This window comes from Cryptosporidium ubiquitum, assembly GCF_001865345.1.
Source record: "Cryptosporidium ubiquitum isolate 39726 chromosome Unknown contig_12, whole genome shotgun sequence".
In the NCBI taxonomy this organism is placed as follows: Eukaryota; Apicomplexa; class Conoidasida; order Eucoccidiorida; family Cryptosporidiidae; genus Cryptosporidium; species Cryptosporidium ubiquitum.
The window spans coordinates 114,340-136,692 of record NW_021639804.1 but is presented as its reverse complement, the minus strand read 5'-3'; the positions used below and the strand labels follow the sequence as shown (position 1 = coordinate 136,692).

Here is a 22,353-nt window from a genome sequence, read left to right as displayed (position 1 = left end):
AATTGTGCCGAAAGTAAGACTATAGGTTTTAATTATTTAATAACGAAGAAAATGTGGAATTAATAAAAAAAAAAATTAGTCTTTTTATCGCCTTAAATTATTAAGATGAGTTTGGCGGTAACATGCGGTAGTTAAAGGTGCATGTGTGTTCTGGAGTGGGTTTAGGGAGGTAGTGAATAGTTAAATGTAATTTTTATTAATTAAAATTCAATTAAAAATAAGGTAATTTTAAGGAATTAAAATTATTATTACTAGAATATCTTATAATTTATTTTGTTATTTTTGTGGGTGGTATGTCAAGACTTGACCAGTTGAAAAGATAAACGAATTTTCTCTTAAGATTTATGATGGAAAATAATATTTTCGGAATTTAAGGTAACTATTATATACTAAAATTAATGGAGAAAATAATAGATGAGTAACAACAACATTAATAATGCCAAAGGTGAGGTTGTTCTTCCACTTCTAGAGCTTGGCAAGGTCAAGGAAAGATTCAAAAATGATAACTCTATACAAAGGATAAATCAACTATACAACAATGATAACTTAGATTCGTCCTCTAGTAGCCGTTCAAGTGTTTTTTCTGCCAATTTGTCAATACCTCAGGAACCAGAACTTGGTGTGAATAAATCAATATCAACTAATTATGGAGACATATCTGCTAACCAAATAAAAAATAGGATGTTGGGAAAACATTGTTTTAGTCTAGTTCAAGTTGATTGGGACTCAGATAAAGAAGATAATCTTAAACATTCTAGCAGTTTAATGAGTGTTGAAGACTATTTCAGTAATAATATAAAGTACAATTCTGCAATTCTCGGAACTAAACAAAAAATTGACTTAATGGAAAAACGAAGCTATGATTCTGAAACTTCTCTCATTCACAAAAAAGTTAAATCTCCAAAGAAAATTATGGAGAAAGTCAAGTCCAAACTACAATCTCTTATTAAGTTGCATGAAGAAGAACATTCACTAAATGTAAAAAGTAATATTCATCGATATGATTTAAGCTCAGGTAAAGATAGCCAAAAGCCAAAGGTTAGCAGTGCAATTTCCGGATTGAGTTCAAGTAAAAGTAATATAAAGGATAAATTTATTGAAAAAAATGGCTCTAAATTGATAGGTTTAAATAGCAATCTCGTTTCCAAAGATAGTAAACCTGCTTTTAATAAAGTCAGTATAAAAAAAAGTGCAATATTAAATGGAATAAGCCTTAAAAGCCAGAATTTTGAGAAAGAAGCCAAACTTGAAAAGATAAGTTTAGATCAGGACAATAATTTAAATGATAAATCGGAATTTACTGCCAAGAAATCAACTAATGAAGAAATAAAAAATATTAAATTAGTTTCAAAAGCTGAATTGAATAACACTAATTTAATTCCAGTAAATGACAAAAAATTAGATGAGTATACCGAAAAAAACTTTATTAATAATACAACACATGAAATTAAAGTTTTCAATAAATTTGATTCAGAAAGGATTGAAGAATTAGGCGAGACAAAAATTTCGTCTCAAAATTCTCCAGAAGATCTAATTAAAACATCAGTTTCTTCTGATTGTCAAATTTCCAATGATAGCGGATTAATAGACGAATTGAAACAGGATTATAACCTAATAATCGAGGATTCCCCAAGTAATACTAAATGTTCAAAAGGTGAAGACAATTTTAATGAACAAAGAGGCATTAAAGTAAACAAGTTAATTTGCAAAAATGATCAGGGGGACAACTTGAATTTAAGTAACGAAAAAAATACAAAAGAACCAGAGCCAAACAATCAGGGAAAATTAGAACACAAAAATAAGATTAACATTGATCAAGTTCCATTTAACGAAGAGGTAAAGTGCAATGAAAAAACACAAGAAAAAATTGAGTTAAATATTGAACAATCTAAAATAAATAACACAATAGTAACTGAACAAATAGAAGAAAAGAACGAGAAAACAATACATTCAGAAGGAAATTTTAAAGATGGAAATGATAAAAATGATATATTAGTAGAGGCTAACAAACCAAAGACAATAAGCGATTTAAAGCATGATAAAAAAAGTGAAGATGATAATGAAACAAGTGGTGAACAAGTAATTGAAGATAAAAAAATAACAGGTGATTCTGATTTAAATTACAAAAAACATCAAGACTTTCAAGAGAAAAAAAGTGATGAAAAGTATCTGGAAGGTTCGAAAGATACACCAAAGCAAACAATCTCGGATACTAAGGAGGAATTAAAACTTAAAGATTTGAGCTCAAATAATGCTCAAAAATCAGAAGATCAAGCAAAATTAGATAATAATAATGATGAAAAATCTGCTCAAAGAGACATTCTTAGCGATATACTGGAGTTGAAAGATGGTGCTCTTATGGAAAAGCCAAAAACTGAGGATGCAGATAAAATTGAGCTTGAAGTAAAAGATTCTTCAAGTTTAGAAGAGAGATCAATAGATGGGCTTATTATGAATACTAATTTGGAGGAGATTTCAAAAATTATCCCTAATGAACTTAAATTACAAATTAAAAATCATGGTGTTAAAGATGAAGTCAATTTTCAGGAAGAACTAAAACTAAAAGTAGAGGAAAGAGAAAATCTTAGGAAAACGTTAAAAGAAGAAAAAGAACCTGAGTCAGACCAAAAAATAATTTTTGAAGACAAAAGTAACGGACAAGAAATATCAAATCAGACACTAACAAACTTAAAGCAAGACAATAAACAGAAGTCTAAAAGTACACCTAAATTTGCACTATTAGAAAGTAATAACAACTCTATAAATAAAACTGAACCAAAAAAGAAGAATTCTATAATAAATGGGAAAACTCCATGTATGAATCAAATAGAATCAGGCGATGAGTTAATTCAAAATGATAAATTTGATGAGAATTCTAAAAATAAAATTAAAGAATCTGCTGAACGAAATAAAAATAATAATTTGGAAGAAATGGACTTTAAGGATGAATTGAAATTATTTTTTATTGCTAAGTCAAACGAAAAGAAACAGAATAAGGCTCTAAATGCCGTTTCCGAATTAGATTCTGCAAAAACTAATGGACTTAAAAAAGATGATAAATTTTCTGCAAAATTAAACTCTGAAAAAGATGCAGTAAGTAAAGAATTAGTAAATAAAGAAAAGAAAATGGATAATAATCCAAAATTCAACATAATAGAAAACAAACTAGCAAATAAAACTAATTCTAGAATAATTCAAAAAAATGCCACAGATAATTCTGTTAAATTTACCAAAAAATATAGTGAAAAACCTAACAAACAACCTCCTGCTGTAAAATTTATAGTAGAGAACAATTTAGTGTCCGATGAGATAGAATTAAAGAATAATAATAAGGACTTACTCCGAGGTAAGGGTAAACTGGCCGTGAATACTAAAAAGGATTCACAGAAGAAAATAGGTGAAATGGAACCAACGAGTAGTGTAGATATTTCAAATCCGAATCAAAAATGTGAAATAATTAAACCAGTAGCCAATCAGAAATATGTGGATCAAGTATTTAACAAAGGGTCAAAAAATAACAGCCCTCCAGAAAAAGGTGAAAACAAAGATATATTAAAAGGGAAATGGAACGAAACAATCAAGGATAGAGATAAAACAAATATATTTTCCTGCAAAAAAAAAAATGATCAAGCTCAAAAAATGTCAAGTGAAGTTATTAACACAAATTTTGATATTAATTTCAAAGACTCAAGTTCTATAAAGAAAGGTAATGACTTTCAGGTAAATAGTACAATCGACTCAGATAGCAAAAAACTCGTTTCCAAAGCTAGTTTGAAGAAAATAATTACTCTGGAAGATTGTATAGACCCAGAACTTTTACAAAATCAAAATAAACCAAACATAAAAAAAGGGTTGGTTAAAAGGTCAGATTCGAGTATATCTTTTAAAGGAGATAAAGTTCAAAAGCAATTGTTAAGCCAAAGAAAAAGGGCACTTTTAAGAAATCATTTAACTGCCCCAATATTGCAATATAGAATTTATAGCAATAACAATCAAATTAATATAACAGATAATTTAACTAGGGGTGAAACAAGTATTGGCATAAATGAAAAGTCAAAAGTTATGTTTTCACAATTTAGAGATGTTTTTAGTAAGTTATGTAAAGTATTCGGAAATAGAAATGAAGAAAGTAATCAAATATATGATAGAGATCATAATTTAGATATTCAAGCTCAAAGAAAAAAATCATTCGGACTCGAATTAAAACCTTTTATACACAGATATAATTTAACCAACGAAAATTCAAATTTTTCACCAGATTCGAAAATGAATCAACTAGAACCCCCGAGACAATATGAAAATCATCTAAATAAAGAAAAATTCAGTAATAAACAGGTAAATTCTAGTGAGAGCAGAAAGTTGGTTGCTATTGAAAAATTACTTTCATCAGACTTTTCTTCAATAGATCAAAACAATAAATCACTTGAAAGATCATCTTTAAATAAATTAAAGTTAGAAAATAGTAGTTCTAAAAGGCTTCTTAGAAGGATTTCAAGGAAAAAGATAGCAAACAGAAATATTCATAATGTAGTTGACCTTAATAAGATTTCAATTAGGAGCCCAAGAAATGAAGGTATGGTGAATACCACAAATAAAACATTAAAAATAAATTTAATGGAAAATATATTAAAATCAGAGCACCAAATTCACCAAATGGAAGCTTTAGAGAACAAGAAATTGACTAGAAACAAAAGTATTGGTTTAGATAGTGACATAGGTACAAGCACCATTAATAAGTACGAAGATATTTATATGAAAAATAGAACTAGGAGAAATTATTTTAAGCTACTCAGAAATTACTTCAATGGTTATAAGGCTGAAAATTATAATACTGGGTCAAATTGTTCCTGCCACATTTGTAGTAGGCATGAGATCAATGACAGCAAAATCGATCCAATTACACTGCATATTATTAAAGAAGAAACTAAACTTAGAAAAATGAAGCAGGATAATGCAAATATCATGAATAATGCACACAAATTTGATTATTGTAATAACTATCCAAAACATTACCACAAACATTATCACTATAATGGAACCAAATCATTCAAACTAGAAAAGAAGCATAGAAAGTCAAGTTGCAAACATAGGCATAAAGGTAAATATAAAGATAGATGTAGACACAATGAAAGACGACATCAAAGGAAATTAAAAAAAATTGAATTAGATAAGGAAAGAAGTAAGGCAAATTATATATGTTCAGAAAATATACAGAAAGAAGATAAAGATTTGAAAATAACTAACAACAGTAGTAATATATATAGTTCCAATGATTTTGCTCAATTAAAGGGCCAAATAGAACTAATTTTGAGAGAATATGGTGTAATAGATAGAGTTTCAAAACCAGAAGTTAATTCCAACCCTCAAAATTGTAATATTTTAATTGAAGCTAATGAAATTTCAATGTTAAAAAAAATATTGTCGGATACTAACGAACTCTTGTCACAAAATATACAAGATATAAAAACAATTAAACCTCAAATAATTAAAGGAAACTCACCATATTTGTATACTGGTGAAAAACAAAAAAATACGGATTTTTCAGGGGAGTTAAGTACAAAGGACAAAATAGAAAAGAAAAAGGGAACTGAAATACACAAACCTTTGATTTCTCCAAAGAACGATTTGGAAAGAGCAATAATGCATAGAAACATTATGCAAATGAAACTAGATCTTGATAGAATTAAAGAGGACGAATTGAGTAGAATAATGAACATTAAAATGATAAGAAAATATTCAAAGAATGGACAAAGAATTGCTAGAGAGAAAAAAAGCGTTGCGAATATTAATAAGTCAAGAAATTTAGAAAATTCGGATCTTAATAGGTTAGGTAGCTTAAAAACGGTTAAGAAAACAATTTTAAAATCTTCAAAACAACAGTCTGATACTAAAAATCAAAGTAGTTCTTGGTTTTCAAGCTGGTTTGGATACTCTGAACCTAATAATGAAATTCAAGGAAACAAAGATCAAATAACGGATACTAAGGCTATTAATCAAGAAACACTAAATGAAGGGGGTGAAATTAATAATCAAGTTCAAATTAAGAGATCAAATCTTAATAGCAATTCTTCACCAAAGGCAAAACAAGCAAACTACCCTCCTCCGCCTCTTCAAAACTATTATATTGAAAACAAGTCTAGCAATAATAAATATTTTAATAGTTCGAAGTCAGACGCAAGGGCTACTAAAGCGACATCAAATGATGATGAAAGCTTAGATATAGAAGATTTCATTGATTTTTCGGATCGGGATATTTCTAAACCAAAAAATAAACCCGAAATAGAGAAAAGGCCAGAAGAGAACTATATTAAGGAGACTGGATTAATACCGGAGGTAGAAAACCAAACAAATGGACAAGAAAGTTCATTTTGGGGATGGTTTGGATATTCAAATACTCCGGAAAATCCAAAAACCAATGTTAAAATGGCAAAGACTACACAAAAAAATATAACTAAAAATAATCAGCCAAGACTAAAAAGGAAGTCTTCAAACAATCAGACTCTAAAAGATAATAATAAAAACTATGAAAATAGTGGCAATTTCTCTCAAGTAATTTCCTCACCCACGCCCACACCTACACCCACACCCACACCCACACCTGCACAAGAAACATCCTGGTTTAGTGGCTGGTTTTGGGGTGCAGCAGAGACCCCTCCTGCTCCTCCACCAACCCCTATTGTAAAAACGAACGACAAACCGGAAACGAATTGGTCTCCACCCCCTCCTTTAGTACCGACAGATAATTCATCTGGCATTCAAGCTCCAATAGAAAATGGGTATAACCAAGAAACTCAGCAACCACCACCCCCGCCTCCTACTCCGGCTCCTGCAGAAGAAACTTCTTGGTTTAGTGGTTGGTTTGGTGGAACTGCAGAACCAGCAAAAGTAAATATTTCAAAGGAAAAGTCTGGAATAAAAAATAATGGACAAAGAAAGGAAAGTTCTGCCAAAAGCAGAAATATGCAAAAAAATAAAGAGAATAAAAACAATATATCATCCATTAATAACTTCCCTTCTATAAAAGTTTCTCCTGCACCTGAGCCTAAATCACCACCTCCTGCGGAAAATTCTTCTTGGTTTAGTGGTTGGTTTGGAACATCTGAAACAACCCCTGCTCCTCCTCCAACTCCTATAATGAATTATAATTCAGAATATATAAATGTTGCTGCAACAGATTCACTTCGGGCACCAGCAGTCTCTTCTCCGCCTCCTGCGGAAGAATCATCGTGGTTTGGGAGCTGGTTCAGTGTTACCCCGGACCCCTCAGCCCAAAATTCACCGCAACAATCTCCCAAAAGATCAAATTCAATTAACCCAAAAGCTAAAAGTGCAGCGGCCCTAGAACAAACATATTACACACAAACTCCTGCTCCTCAATCACCTGCAGAGGAATCATCGTGGTTTAGTGGGTGGTTTGGCACATCAGAAACAACTCCTGCTCCACCTCCGACTCCAGTTGCAATGGGAAACTCAGAACCTATGAATATTTCTAAAGAAAATACGAAGCAAGTTTCCATGCCTTCATCTCCACCGCCTGCACCTGCACCAGCACCTGCAGAGGAGTCATCGTGGTTTAGTGGGTGGTTTGGAACATCAGAAACAACTCCTGCTCCACCCCCAACTCCAGTTGCAATAGCAAACCCAGAACCTATGAATATTTCTAAAGAAAATACGAAGCAAATTTCCATGCCTTCATCTCCGCAGCCAGCACCAGCACCAGCACCAGCACCAGCACCAGCACCAGCACCTGCAGAAGAGTCATCGTGGTTTAGTGGGTGGTTTGGCACATCAGAAACAACTCCTGCTCCACCTCCAACTCCAGTTGCGGTCGCAGGCCCAGAACCTACAAATATTTCTAAAGAAAATACAAAACAAATTTCTGTACCTTCCTCTCCACAGCCAGCACCTGCACCTGCAGAAGAGTCATCTTGGTTTAGTGGGTGGTTTGGAACATCAGAAACAACTCCTGCTCCTCCTCCCACTCCAACTGCAACAGAAAACCCAATACAAAACGTTTCTAATGAAAACAATCTTCAGGTCCCATACACTTCTAGTCCTATCCCAAGTTCCACCCCTTCACCACCTGCGGAAGAATCTTCATGGTTTGGGGGATGGTTCGGTGGATCGGAATCTACTCCCCCTGCTCCCCCTCCGTCCCCCTCAGCAGCACAAGAATCTAGCTGGTTCTCTGGGTTCGGATGGTAAATTTATATAATCTAAAAATGTAGAAAATGAATATTCTACATAATGGTCTAAATGCCTCAAAATTATTAGTTAGGATATTTAACGAATCTTTTTTACATAAATCTGTCATTTCCTCATCTGAAAAAATGAATACATACATATCGGCGCTCACAATGCGCGCGCGCGGCCTTCTGAATACGGGAATCTAAAATAATTAAGACTTGGCAAAAAGTGTGTTAATAAGTGGGATAAGAATTTATTATTTTAAAACAAACAACATATGAATTTTTATGGGAAAATATAAATATATCCACAAACAGCCCAATCTTATTATGAATAGTTTTGATGATTTATTATCGGTTTGGTAAATATTTAAGTTTTCAATGAGCTTTTCAAGGAGATCATCTGGGGGATTTTCATCATCTTATGATGGATCATTGGGTAATTTAACTCCTTTCTTAACACATTCAGATCCTTTGGATTCCAAGTACTTGAGCAGGTCTATGCTTGAAATTACAAGAGATGTTTGTTACAATAACTCTTCAAAAAGGAATTCGAGAGGAGGTGAATCACTGGGGAAGGAGTTTAACTATATTCAAAAAAAAAAATCAGATTTGAATAAAGCGGAAACAAATAGATTAGGTGATGACTTAAATTCTTCTATAGACACTCTTCCTCAAAAAAGAAATGATATCTCTATAGGGAATCCAGAAAACATGAGTAGGAGAAGGTTCAGTATTTCTTATGTTCAAAACCCTCCAAATAAAACAATAGACAATCAATATATTCAAAAGGATAGGGACGGTAATTGTAGAAGGGATGAAAATAATTCTGAGTATTTGCATTATAGAAAATCTTCGCAAAATTTTAAAAATAGGTCAAGCTATCAAGTTGAAAAAAAAAGTAGCCAACCATTAAATAAAAGAATGAATGTTTATCAGGCAAACCAGTTATTATGTTCACTATTAGAAAGGGACCCGTGCAGATTAAATGGCAGCGGCCTATATAGTTATAATAGCAATGATCAATCCTATAAAATCAATACATTTCAAGATGGATGTAAGCATTGGTATTCAAATAATAATAGAGAAATGATTGACCCTTTCTCAGACACAAATAATAGCTATATACCACAATATACGACTAATGCTAGAAGAGCAATGTACGAACTTATTGGAGCATCTGAAACTAGTAGGCCGGATCCTGACTTATCTGATGATGACTTATCTCTTCGTTTTGTTAGAGGAACTTTGATTGTATGCGATCTACGTAATAAACTACAGCTGAACGTTGTTCCTCCGATTTTTGGTAAGTTATAACTCAATTTTAATAGTTTTCCCATAACTATAATTTTAGGATATTTATATAAAAAGTCAGATAGACAGTTTAGTGTACCACCAATTAGATGGCAAAAGAGATATGTCGTAGTGCACGAGTGTCATTTGTATTGGTTTGACTCAGAATCTTCATATCGTCTTTTTGGAATAAATGCATCAAGAGGAAGTGTAAGCCTCATTTTGTTTAGAGCACAGATGGATCTTTCCCATAATAAAAGAAGGTTTTCGATCGAATTTGAAGATCTACAGAAGTCTATTGTTTTTCATGTCTGTGACAGTTCAATGGATAGAGGTCTTTGGACTGGAGCCATTCAGGCTCATTTGAAGAAAGCTATTGAAGTGAGGCACCGAACTGGGAACCATATTGACTGGAAGGCTCTTGAATTTGAAGTTTGTAGAATAAGATATGAATCTGGCATAAAAGGAAGATTCTGGAGGTGCTCAGCTGAAGCACATAACCGTATGTATGAAGTGCACCCACCAAGACACGATATTGCCAGCTTCGGCTCATTAAATAGCGTTATATGGGGAAATGATGGATATAAAAGAAATAATTCTGTATTGTCTACTGGGTCAGTTATTGATCCTGGAACGGGAACTGCCACATCTGGAAATTGGAACCGTAGGCGAACTGGCTCAATAGCATCTTCAACTGCAGGCGCTTTTGGGAACAAATATCGTGCACCTTCAATATCTGGACTCTCAGATTGTAACTTATCGCGAAAAGACTCAGTAAACATTGTTGGTGTTGCTACTTGTTCTGGAGCTAGTGGTACCTATCCTGGAAACAGCAGAAGACATAGCGCTGAAAGACATTAATAAAGAGCTAAAAATTTCTGACGAATTTATATATGGGTTTTTGAACTCTTTGAGTTAAGGACTGAATAACTGATATTTATCTTGGATCTGAAATTCATGGCCGTTGATAAGTTATTCATTTGTGTTGTTCTAGGGTATTATGTACAAGCTTATGGTTTTATATAGTCTTAAAGTCGCAATGTACAAGGATTCAAATGAAAGTATTGAGGTAGACAACTATGAATTAATTAAAACAATGATCATATTGTATAAACAACTTAAAATATAATTAATGACTTGTTATCTATAATAACTTTCTAAGACTTTTAAAATTAATATTTAAATATTTTAGTTAAACACATTAATCAAGGATAGATCTGAAAAATTCATTGAATTCTTCCCTGCTTATTAGTATATTGTGACTGCTTTCAGAATCTATGTTTTTGTTAAAAATATTTGTACTCATTTGCTTCAATAGGAATCTGATATCATTTATTGAAAATGCGTCCTCCCATTCTATTTCTCTTATAACACCTTTCATATCATCTATCGAAATAAATGAGTCGTTGTCCATGTCAAATAGATCAAAAAGTTGGTCTAAGTAACTGTAATGACTTGAGGAAAATAACGGAACTAATAAAAATGGCAAAAAATCTTTAAAATCTAACTTATTCATGCTTATTTTATCCAGTGCATTTGCAATATGAGGAAGACTAGAATTTTTTTGTGATGAAATTTCTAAAAACCAGCTCAAGTTATTTAAGTGTGATTTAATATCTGTTGAAGTCATTCCATTTGAGTTGTAAATATTTAGTACGGCATTAAGTTCATTTAAGTCTCGTGCGCTAAGACCCCAGATATTTCCATTACTCTCTTCTATCATGATTAGTTGTTCCAGATAAAATTTATCATATGAATTATCACATAATAATAGGTTCATTATTCCCATATCATTTTCTTTCTTTCTCTTAGTTGTTTTAGACTTATATTTGTTGTCCAAAATCTTTTCAGAATTGTATATTCGTGAGGAGCTTTCGTTTCCGAATGCAAGTTCTCGTCTACATCCTTCTATTAATTTTTGAATTTTATCAATGTTTTTTTGATGTCCAGATTCAAGTAAATCTCTACTTAATTGTAAATTTCTTTTATTTTGATATTGTTCTTCCTTTTGCTTTTCAAGAATTTTTAATTTTTTAAGATTTGCTTCATTATCTGTTTTAAGTTCACCTATTTGAGACTTATAATTCTTTTCTTTTTGTTTGAGTTCCGAGATTTCATTCAATAGTCTTTCAATTTCTTCTTTTAATTCCTCAGAATGATCTACAATTACCTCTTTTTTAATTGGTTGCTTCTTTGTAGGCTCAACAATTTTTTCTGAAGTTTCAACAGAAGACTTTGCTTTAACTACTTTTTTTTGTGGGCTTTGTTTTGTGGTTTTGGACTTTGGAGAGCTGGTAACTTGCTTAAACGTAAGTTTACTGGCTCTTCTTGCCCTTGCTTCTTCCAAAAGAGCTTTTGAAATAGGTTCTGGTCTTGTTGCAAGGTTTGAAATTTCTTTACTTGCAGCGGTTTGTTCTTTATTTGGCAATACTTTATTAGCTGTATCTATACTTGGCCTTCTTTTTAAATGTGTGTTAGGATTTGTAGTCTCATCTATTAATGCCCCTTTCTTAGTGTTGCCTTTTGCTCCAGAGATATTTTTTTTGTTGAGCTGTACCGGTTTAGATAAGTTGCTGCTCAGCATATTTACATTTACTCGTATTATTCATTCTTTCTTTTTCCTTTTTTTAATTGAGATTGGGTGTATAAAATCATATTAATAGTGTGCAGGATACACGCCATTGGGCATGAGATTTAATAAATAAATATGAAGAAAGTACAAAAAGTTATATTAATACTTTTATTTGTGCGTTTACATTATTTCAATAGTTTACCTAATCTGAGAATTAAATTGAACGAATAAAATGTAAAATTCGACTTATTTCTTGATTTACCGCCAAATCCTCTAGCTAAATGCCGATTTCTAGTATTACAGAATAAAATATTAGGAACAAAAACCAAAACAATATATTCTATTATTTTCGAGCTGATATGACGGGCATATCTTCTGTTGTATCTAATAACGATCAACAATTTGCCAAAAAAGTTCCAGTAGTCATTGTTGTCATAGGGTAAGCAAATAACTTTGCAATATATACCATCGTTTGAAGTTAGTCTTCATAATACAGTGATGTGTTTATTGCAAATATTTTGTAATTCTAAATCATTATTTTTATATTTATTATTGATAGAATGGCTGGAAGCGGAAAAACTTCTTTTGTAAGTGCTTTATATCATCATTTAACACAGAAGGAGTTGAAGAGAGTTTATACAGTTAATCTAGACCCAGCAGTTTTATCTTGCCCATATCCTGTAAACATCAATATTAAGAGCACTTTTGACTATAAAAAAATAATGAAGGATTACGGGTTAGGACCAAATGGAGCAATAATGACATGTCTTAGCCTTTTCGCAGTTAAGTTTGACCAGGTATTGAATATTCTTGAGTCTAAATCCGATATTGATTACGTAATACTCGACACTCCTGGGCAAATAGAAGTTTTTAATTGGTCAGCGAGTGGATCTATTATATTGGAAGGTCTTTCTATCTCTTTTCCGACAATAGTGGCATATGTTGTCGATACTGTTAGATCTCAAAAACCAGTGACGTTCATGTCAAATATGCTATATTCATGTAGCGTAATGTATAGATGCAAACTGCCTTTTATCTTGATTTTTAACAAAATTGATGTTACAGACCATCTATTGTGTACTAAATGGATGAAAGACTACGATTTGTTTTCAGATTCTGTACTTTCTAGTGATGATTCTTATATGGCAAGCTTAAGCAGATCGTCTGCATTGGCATTATATGAATTTTATAAGTAAGTTTAGGTTTAAAGCTAAACTGAGAATTTTAATAATCTTTTTTTAGGGATCTGAAGTTTGTTGGAGTGTCATCTTCTGTAGGAACAGGCATGAAGAGCTTTCTTGAAAAATTAGATGAGGCAAGCGAAGAGTTTGAGACACAGTATAGAAAATGGATTAGCGACAGAAAAGAAGCAATAAAGAAACAGAGGGAGGACGAAACCTTGCAAAAATGGAATGAAATCAGTAATATATTTAAATCAAATAACGAAAAATTAAGTAGTGATACACAAATTCCATGCATTCCCGAACATCTCGTAGAAGGTCACGAAGGAAGTAGTGAAAGCGAAGACTTAAGCGATATTGACCAAATCGAACAAGTGATGTTGAACCCAAAAGGAAAACTAAATTTCATCTAGTATATTATAAATCAATTAATCTTTAAACGGTTTTTAATTGCGACTCGCCTCGTGCAACTTTGATATATTTACAATGGACTCCGTCTTATCATGCAATTGAGAACATTGAGTAACTAAATCATAGAATGATTCGTAGTTGTTATTTATTATCTCCGCAATATATTTAAGTACATCTTCCACAGTTGCATTTGTTAATTCCTCTCTTAGAGAAGAAACAACTCTATCTAAATTCCCAATAATTTCCTCAATACTCCTACATTTTTTGGCCATATTTTCACAGAAAAATTCAAATATGGGTAAAGGGAACCTTAATGGCTGAATTTGCCTTGAGGAATTATTTTGATCAATATCTTTAATACGATCATAAATGTGGGTAATATCATGGCTCAGTTGTTGTACAGTTGTGATTTCCGATATCACTGACTCAATAGAGTCTTGCGTCCTGAATTGAAGAGATTTGATATTCTCTATTTCTTCATTTCGTCTTTCTACGCCTTTCTTATATGTACTACATAATCGAGTAATCTCAACAAGTTTATTGTTAGTTAGGTATTCAATATGTTTATCATTTCCACGTAGTTGATTTTCAATCTCGTCAAATTCAGCTTTCCAGCTCTGAATATAATTGGTTAATTGGCCAACTGTAGGGTTTAAAGGCAGATATTGAGCTTGAGAATTGACTTGCGTTTGGAGCTGACTTTGTAACTGAGAAGTTCCAAACAAAGATATTCCAGGTTCGGTATTACCAAGTACTCCTATTGAAGATGAGTTATTTAAACTTGAACCTCCGAATAAGCTTGATGTATTGGAGATTCCGGACTGTGAATTTGGCAATTGAAATGAGTTGCCTGAATTAGAAGACTGCGTAATTGATGTTCCAGTCTGAGAAGTATTTGAAGATGAATTTAGTAAATATGTTCCTACCCCAGACCCAGTAGAACCAAGCATTCCTAAACCCGTAGTACTTGTGTTTCCAATAGAAGATGGAGTAGTTTGAGAAAAAAACATATTCTGAAAATCACAATTCTTATAAAATCCCGGAATATTTTGGCTACTTAACAAATCTCAAATAGAAATTAGTGCTAATGAGATGTTCATATTACAGATGTATAGCATTATTGATCTGAAACACCTTAATATCTGGAATCATCATAATAAATACAACTTTTGGCGCCGAATTGTTTTTGCGGGGTATCGAGTAGACAGTTGTATGATCAAAATTTAAAATTGAGTACAAATTAAATAATGAGGGTTCAAAATAAGTTCAAGTTGTGAGTTAAACATTGACTTTAAGAAAATTGAAGAAATTTATGGGAATTCTTAAAATTTAGTTGGGGAATTACCATAAGTTAATAATTGTTAAAGTAAGATATTATTGCGTATATCGACGCAGATTTTAAGTTGGAAATCATGGTATCTGAAAATTTGAGTCGAAACGAGAGAAGCAGAACAACTCGTCATGAAAATATTGTCGCAGCAAAGGTCATTTCTGAGATTATTAGGACCAGTTTAGGCCCTAAAGGGATGGACAAAATGATTGAAAAAGGAGAGGTTATTATCACAAATGATGGTGCTACAATTTTAAGAGAAATGGCCGTGGTACACCCATGTGCAAAGATGCTTGTTGAATTATCAAAGGCCCAGGATGTTGAAGTTGGGGATGGCACCAGTTCAGTAGTTGTACTTGCAGGGAGTCTACTTGGAGTTGCTGAGACGCTATTAGATAAAGGTATTCACCCACAATTAATTTCTCAATACTTTATGGAGGGATGTAGTATGGTTGAGAAGATACTTAGGAACATGTCTATTAAGGTTGATTTAACAGACAAAAATACTTTGATTAAGTCTGCATGCACATCACTAAGCTCCAAAGTTGTAAGCCATAGCGCTCAACATTTGGCAAGTATTGCAGTTGATGCAGTTTTAGGAATTTCAAGGATTTGCCAAAAAAACTCTATCGTTTCTGAATCTGAAAATATGTTGCAAGACATGAGAAAAACAGTAGATTTGAAAAATATTCGCATTGTAAAGAAGCTGGGTGGTACCGTTGAGGATACAGAGCTTGTTGATGGTTTGATACTTCATCAACAAAAAGTTTCCAGAACTGCAGGAGGCCCAACAAGGATTCAAAATGCACGTATTGGCCTAATTCAATTCTGTCTTTCTGCCCCAAAAACAGACATTGAAAACAATATTGTAGTAAAGGACTATACAGCTATGGATAGATTACTAAGGGAAGAAAGACTTTTAATAGCCAAGATGATTAAGCAGATAGCGGCAACAGGTTGCAATGTACTACTTATCCAAAAAAGTATATTAAGAGAAGCAATTAGCACATTAGCATTAGATTACTGCGCTAAAGCAAAGATTCTTGTTGTTAAAGACATTGAGAGGGATGAAATCGAATTTTTAAGTAAGGCTCTCAACTGCTCTCCTATTGCTTCGCTTGACCACTTTACTTCAGATAAACTTGGCACTGCTAACTGCGTCTCAGATGAGGATTTAGATGGAAATGGTCGTATTTGTAGAATTACAGGGATCCCAGGAAAGGATATGATGACTATATTTGTGAGAGCGTCTAATTTGTTAATGCTCGATGAAACCGAACGTTGTATACACGATGCATTGTGCGTTGTTAGGAGCATTATTAAAGAACAAGCTTTAGTCCCAGGTGGTGGGGCATGTGAAAGCCAGATTTACACAGAGCTATCTAATTGGGCAAAGTCACTTTCCGGAGTAAAGCAAATTTGTATTCGTGCATATGCGCAGGCATTTGAAATTATCCCATATACACTTGCGGAAAATGCAGGCTTAAACCCCATTGAAATCGTTACTCAACTACGAAAGAAGCATTTTGATGGGGAAATTTATGCGGGAATTAATGTCAGAAAAGCAGCAGTCACTGATATCCTCAAAGAGAATGTACTTCAGCCATTACTTGTTAACCTCTCTTCTGTGAAGTTAGCCACTGAGACAGTGATGATGATATTAAAGATAGATGATATCATTCCATGTTATTAACTAGAATTCTTACTATTTTAATATTAAAAATTTTTTATTTGAATCCCTGCTGAAATTTTCTTTTTCAGTCTGCCCCCCCCCCTCACCTCAAAAATATAAATAGAGACCACTTAACTGATAGATGATTAGATTTGGGAAAGTGATAGAGGCGATAGCAGGGAGATCGCATCTAAGAAGTTTAAATCACTCATTAAAAGAAGGATTTAGATGGAGCATTAATGGGTTTTGGCTTTTTTGTCTAAATATAAAATGTTCAAACTCATTAATATGTAAAAGAATATTGGGGAATGGCCTCACTTTTAATGAAAAGCAATTGGTAAAGACAACTATTAAGGACACCATTAAAATTCTTCCACTCTCCTTTTTTATTATCATTCCCTTTGCAGAGTTTGGACTCCCTTTTGCAATAAAATTATTTCCAAACATGCTCCCTTCAACTTTCACACTTAAAAATATAAAAGAAAAGGACAATAATTCGCTTGACAAAAAAAAAAATGAACTTTTGAGGTTCCGTTCACTTATCCAGAATGTTATTTCAAATTTAAAAAAATCGGATGATTCTAGTATTAGTTCGGGGTTAAATAGTTTAGAGAAAATTCAAAGGCAATTATTGGAAAGTAAAGAATTTGATCAAAGAGAACTGCGTGAAATAATTTCCGGGCCTATTAAAGATAGGTTAGAGCTAGAAAATTTAAATATAGAGACACTTCAGTCAATTTCAAGAATAATGGGCATACCTTCTATAAAAAACAAATTCTTTTTAATGTTCATGATAAGGCATAAAATGTTGAAACTCAAAAACGAAGATAAAGATATTCTTTGGGATGGAATAGATCAAATTAACAAACAGCAGCTAGAAAAAGTGCTGGTTTCAAGGTTTATAGATAGTAAAAGAAAAGAAAATGGCATTGAAGAATACAAAGAATCGTTAATGAGTTGGATTAAATTATCTTCAATGAGTCAATTACCATTATCTTTAATTCTATGGATTCAAGCAACAAGATTAACTAGTAAAGATATCGATAAATTATCAACCTTGTAGCTCAGAGAGATTTTTTACTTTAGACCAATCTATATTTATTGCCTTTTCATTCATCATTTCTTTTATTCCGACATTTTTCCTCATAAACGCTTCTGCATTTAGTAAACATATATTCATTGGGCAATTTTGCTCCCCAGTGCAATAATTATATTCCATATTGAATGTTATTGTTTTCAAAGGCTGAACATCGCCACAGTCATATGTAATTATATCAATTACGTCAACATCATGAACCGTTTCCTTATCAGGATTTGTATTTTTTATATTGGGATTTGTCCTATTAGACTCTTCCTTCGTAAAACTATCATTTTTAAATAAATTAATATGGTCAATGATTTTTAAGTTTTCATTATCCCAGCTTGTCCCAACCCTCAATAATGGAGTTATTCCAAAATTCTCAATAATAACTCCTCTACAGTTTTTATTTGGCTTAGTTAAATATTCATCTTCAAATGAATCATCTTCATTTCCAATTTTTAAGAATTGCTTAAATAATTCTAAGTGATTTGAAATTAATTCTTTATTTTCATCAAATAGAAGATATAACAATTTAGATGTGGAATCAAATATTTTCAAATCACTAAGCAAATGCATTATACTTGAAGAAAAGTAATTTAATTTAGTCTTATTTCTTATTATTATGTCAGGAATTGAACTAACTAACTCCGAAAAAACAATCAACATTGAATATTTTGATAAGTTGAGTGTCTCAATGACCTTTTCGTAATTTATCAACTTCTTTTTGTTATTAGATTTTTCCAATTTTTTATAAAAAGTTAGCAAAAGAATGACCTCAACCACTTTTTTGTTGTTTATACATTTAAAATTAATACCTATTGGTGATTTGTCGCCTTGAATGATTCCTATATCTGGTAGTAGTATTCTAAGCCAATAAAAAAGCCTAATTTTTCTAACTTGCTTGCATGTTTTAAATATTTTGCTTTTGTGCTGTTTAAGATAATTATTTCTCGATAAACACTCATTTTCAAGCATTACTGTTATTATTTTTGAAAGAACTTCAATTTTTATATTATTACTTACTAATTTTAATAGAAATAATATTGCAACTTCAGAAATTGGGCAACATAGTGGGCAAATATTATTTATTAGATCAATTATAAACTCTTTTAGAATTACTTCATCTGCTTCATAGTTATTAATTGTAATTGTAATTTTTTCAATTAAATGATAAAAGGAAGGCAATAGTGAGTAGCATTTTTTCACCCATTTCTTTAATTTCCCCGATTTAATATTACTATTATTATTTAATTGCTCAAAATTTGTTAAAATTTTTATCATTTTATTTGCAGAATTCCTTTCATTTTTATTTTTAGTTCTTGATTTTTCTTGAAAATATTTTAAAATCCTGTTTCTTATAGGGATATCTACAGAAATATGTTCAAGTACAACTTTAGATAAAGAACTGTGATAGATTTCATTATAATGATTAAATGAATCTATTAAAGTTGCGTTTTCTCTCTGTAAATGCTCATCTTCAACCAAATTATAATGAACATCCCAATCAAAATGCATCTTGGATAGTAAAGAAAGTAATTCTTTAAAATAGTCGCAAATACTTTCATTAAACACTATTATTGATTGTGTTAAGTAGTCGTATTGATTCTTCCAATAATTTGATATTAAATAAAAAAATATCAAAATTCCACCTACTCTACAAATTTCCAAAGAAGGTAGCTCAGAGCCATGCGTTGCCTGATGCCTTATTTCTACCAAAATTTGAGGAATTCCCAATTCAGCTGATATAGCACTTATTGATCTAGCGTAAAATTGTAATTGGCATTGATCCACAAATAAATTGATTATTCGTATGATTGTCATACAATATTGATTCTGAATAGAGAGAGATATGCCGGAATAATAAATATCTGAAGCTCCATCTCCGTCAATAATATTTTTCTGGTAAGTTTTCATTTCTCCATTTGAAAGATTTTCCACTAAAATTTTGAAATTTTCATTTAAACACCCAGATTTAACTCCTTCGCTAATAAAACTCCAATCCCATATTCTATCTTGAAGCATTGCATGTAAAATATATGAAGTACTAATTACCGCAATTGGGCATTGCTTTGTAATCCCATGGCTTCTTTCTTCCCATATCTTTAGTCTGTTAAGTGCCAAGTGTTTCGAATTTAATTCAGAATCAATTAGCCAAGAAAATACTTCAAAAAATTCATTCTTACTATACCAAGGTACAGATCTTTCATTTGAATTAATAGCAAATGCCATATATTTAGCCTATAGTAATGATGAACTGTTATATTTACAAAAATTTGTATCACAAAATTCTTGTCAATTCGGACTATTCAATAATATTTTAGAATCATCAGTTACCGCCTAATTTAGTGCCCATAAAAATAGACAGATCGTGTAAAAAATATTATAGAAAACAATATCGTACCAACGTTTTTTTTTCTATTGATGTGCAAACTCGATGATAGTTAAAGAACACCCAGCACAATTATCTCTACTATTCCCTAAGAAGCTAATAGACGATGCAGCTAAGAAATCAGAAAATTACTACTTAGTATTAGGGAAGTACTACACATTGGAAAATTCGGTCGGAATATTTGCAGCCGACTCTCTTTGCCCAGTTAACAATCTTCACTCATTAGATCTCTGCGATAATATTAAAGTTATTGGAATATTTAAGTTTTCTAACAAGAATGTGGGTTTGCAATCAGATCCCAACCCTTTCGATATTGAAGATATTTCAAAACCTTTGAGTGATGTAGTATTTACTGCTGTTTCAGACATTGGGGTAGAATCTAACGATATTTATTTAAAAATTTCAAGCATATATGATCATAACTTTAAATTAGTCAAAACTGAAAAAATTAATATTATCATATTTTCCGATCAAAGAACCCAAATTGTTAATCTTTCAAAAATGCTAAACAACGCTAATCGATTTCTTGATAACGTTATTTTTTCAATCGAAAATGATTTGAAAATCGATGATTATATTACTTCTGGTGACAAAGTTGATAAAAAGTTGGATCCTGGTTCATTGTTTGAAAAATACAAAACTATTATGTATGATTACAATGATTTGAAGTCTTTAGACGCTTTTTCAATGTTTAATGCTAACCCATCGAATGGATTTGATCCATTCTTCTTACAAATATTCAGGTATCTGCTATTTTATTCTCTAACTTTGCTATCATTCTCCTCATCAGTTATATGGTCTTTTATTTCAAATTTTCCATTCATTCAAACCTTGATACAGAAAAATATTTGTGCAACAATTTCTCAAGCAGCATATAGAGTTAAGAATCAAAGAAATTGGATAATATTGAACCATATATTAAAAAATTCAAAAGTTAAGCAAAATAAAAAATTACATAATTCGCTAAGGCTTTTATTTTTTTCTTCGATTACTACTGTAGTTGTTGATTATCTATTGGGAATATTATTTGCGTTTGGCATTGACACATTTTCTAGAGAACTTGTCATTCTAATGGAAAAATCGTTTTTCTATATTTATCATGATGCAATACATACTCAAGTTAAATGGTTAATGTCATTTCCTGCCGGATTTAAACTTAATCAAAATCTCACTACAGTTATGGGTAATCTTACACTTGCAGCATTAAAGTTTTGGTGTGACCTTACAAGCCAACATTTTTCCGATTTAAATCATAACATGATATTTTTGATCAAATTTGTTTCTATTACATGTGGGATGTCTGTCTCAGTAGCCCTAATATGGGATATTTTGAATATTTATTCTTTTCTTCTTTTTTTTATTTATACAATTATGGCAAAATTATACAATTTAAATTTAAAGGCAATAAAAACATTTTTTTATATTTTCAGAGGGTTAAAAAGCAATATTTTCTCAAATATAGATCATAATTCACATTATTCTGAGCAACTGTTAATTGGCACAATATTATTTACGATTTTTGTTCTTATTCTTCCTACAATAACTGCATTTTACATTAATTTCCTCTTCATTTGGAGTTGCGTATATATTGCTTTGGTACTATTGTTTTTTACAATTTCAACTATTAATACGTTTCCATTTTATTTAATTACCACGCATGCAGTTGCTCCTAATACATTCAGCTCTGGTATATTTATAAACAAATTTTTGCATAATTCAAATAATCAATTTATTATAGTCTTCTCGCATAAAAAACTTAGTATAAATTCAATCTGCAAGCCATTTTCTGATTCATTAAGCCACTTATTTAGAGTTCATCTCAATATTATTCAAATAATAAGATCAATATTATCAGGAAATATCCTGCATATTCTTAATTTACAGGGTTCCAAGATTCACCACTTCAAATCAACTTTTGCCGTATTTGGAAATGAGGATAAAAGTACCGGAAGTAATTATTGCGACAATAAGAGTAAAAACAATTGCTTAAGTGGTGAAAATTTTCATCATTATATTTTTGACAATATTACACCAGCTCAATTATATAATCTCTACTAGTATTCTCGTATTAAATTATTGCTTGTGATATGATTTTTTTTGTTTTCTTACTATTTAGGTGAAGAGTTAAATATTAGACTACTTTATTATATTTTTCTGGTATTTTAATTTTTTTATTTTGTTTATTCGGCCAATAGAATCATTTTTCATAAATGCAGTATGCCGCCAAGTCAGAACAGA

The 22,353-nt window shown here is 31.6% G+C and overlaps 9 protein-coding genes across 9 annotated transcripts; 6 read left to right on the top strand and 3 right to left on the bottom strand.

Annotated features, from left to right (window-relative positions):
* Positions 1 to 414: 414 nt before the first annotated feature.
* On the top strand, positions 415 to 8,205 carry cubi_01880 (uncharacterized protein; the record flags this gene model as incomplete). Its single annotated transcript, XM_029018892.1, has 1 exon — positions 415 to 8,205. The coding sequence occupies one exon, from the start codon at positions 415 to 417 to the stop codon at positions 8,203 to 8,205; it is 7,791 nt and encodes a 2,596-aa protein (XP_028876366.1).
* A 362-nt stretch (positions 8,206 to 8,567) lies between these two features.
* cubi_01879 (uncharacterized protein) lies at positions 8,568 to 10,340 on the top strand (the record flags this gene model as incomplete). The annotated part of the gene is made up of 2 exons (XM_029018891.1): positions 8,568 to 9,492; positions 9,541 to 10,340. The coding sequence occupies 2 exons, from the start codon at positions 8,568 to 8,570 to the stop codon at positions 10,338 to 10,340; spliced, it is 1,725 nt and encodes a 574-aa protein (XP_028876365.1).
* Positions 10,341 to 10,680: 340 nt separating this feature from the next.
* Positions 10,681 to 12,063, bottom strand: cubi_01878 (uncharacterized protein; the record flags this gene model as incomplete). Its single annotated transcript, XM_029018890.1, has 1 exon — positions 10,681 to 12,063. The coding sequence occupies one exon, from the start codon at positions 12,061 to 12,063 to the stop codon at positions 10,681 to 10,683; it is 1,383 nt and encodes a 460-aa protein (XP_028876364.1).
* A 548-nt stretch (positions 12,064 to 12,611) lies between these two features.
* Positions 12,612 to 13,645, top strand: cubi_01877 (XPA binding protein 1; the record flags this gene model as incomplete). Its single annotated transcript, XM_029018889.1, has 2 exons — positions 12,612 to 13,243; positions 13,294 to 13,645. 2 exons carry the CDS (start codon positions 12,612 to 12,614, stop codon positions 13,643 to 13,645), a joined length of 984 nt encoding a protein of 327 aa, XP_028876363.1.
* Positions 13,646 to 13,678: 33 nt separating this feature from the next.
* Positions 13,679 to 14,653, bottom strand: cubi_01876 (uncharacterized protein; the record flags this gene model as incomplete). Its single annotated transcript, XM_029018888.1, has 1 exon — positions 13,679 to 14,653. The coding sequence occupies one exon, from the start codon at positions 14,651 to 14,653 to the stop codon at positions 13,679 to 13,681; it is 975 nt and encodes a 324-aa protein (XP_028876362.1).
* A 402-nt stretch (positions 14,654 to 15,055) lies between these two features.
* On the top strand, positions 15,056 to 16,666 carry cubi_01875 (chaperonin containing TCP-1 delta subunit; the record flags this gene model as incomplete). The annotated part of the gene is made up of 1 exon (XM_029018887.1): positions 15,056 to 16,666. The coding sequence occupies one exon, from the start codon at positions 15,056 to 15,058 to the stop codon at positions 16,664 to 16,666; it is 1,611 nt and encodes a 536-aa protein (XP_028876361.1).
* A 121-nt stretch (positions 16,667 to 16,787) lies between these two features.
* On the top strand, positions 16,788 to 17,708 carry cubi_01874 (uncharacterized protein; the record flags this gene model as incomplete). Its single annotated transcript, XM_029018886.1, has 1 exon — positions 16,788 to 17,708. One exon carries the CDS (start codon positions 16,788 to 16,790, stop codon positions 17,706 to 17,708), a length of 921 nt encoding a protein of 306 aa, XP_028876360.1.
* Positions 17,709 to 17,722: 14 nt separating this feature from the next.
* Positions 17,723 to 19,955, bottom strand: cubi_01873 (uncharacterized protein; the record flags this gene model as incomplete). The annotated part of the gene is made up of 2 exons (XM_029018885.1): positions 17,723 to 17,737; positions 17,781 to 19,955. The coding sequence occupies 2 exons, from the start codon at positions 19,953 to 19,955 to the stop codon at positions 17,723 to 17,725; spliced, it is 2,190 nt and encodes a 729-aa protein (XP_028876359.1).
* Positions 19,956 to 20,160: 205 nt separating this feature from the next.
* On the top strand, positions 20,161 to 22,173 carry cubi_01872 (N-acetylglucosaminyl-phosphatidylinositol transferase; the record flags this gene model as incomplete). Its single annotated transcript, XM_029018884.1, has 1 exon — positions 20,161 to 22,173. The coding sequence occupies one exon, from the start codon at positions 20,161 to 20,163 to the stop codon at positions 22,171 to 22,173; it is 2,013 nt and encodes a 670-aa protein (XP_028876358.1).
* Positions 22,174 to 22,353: the final 180 nt, after the last annotated feature.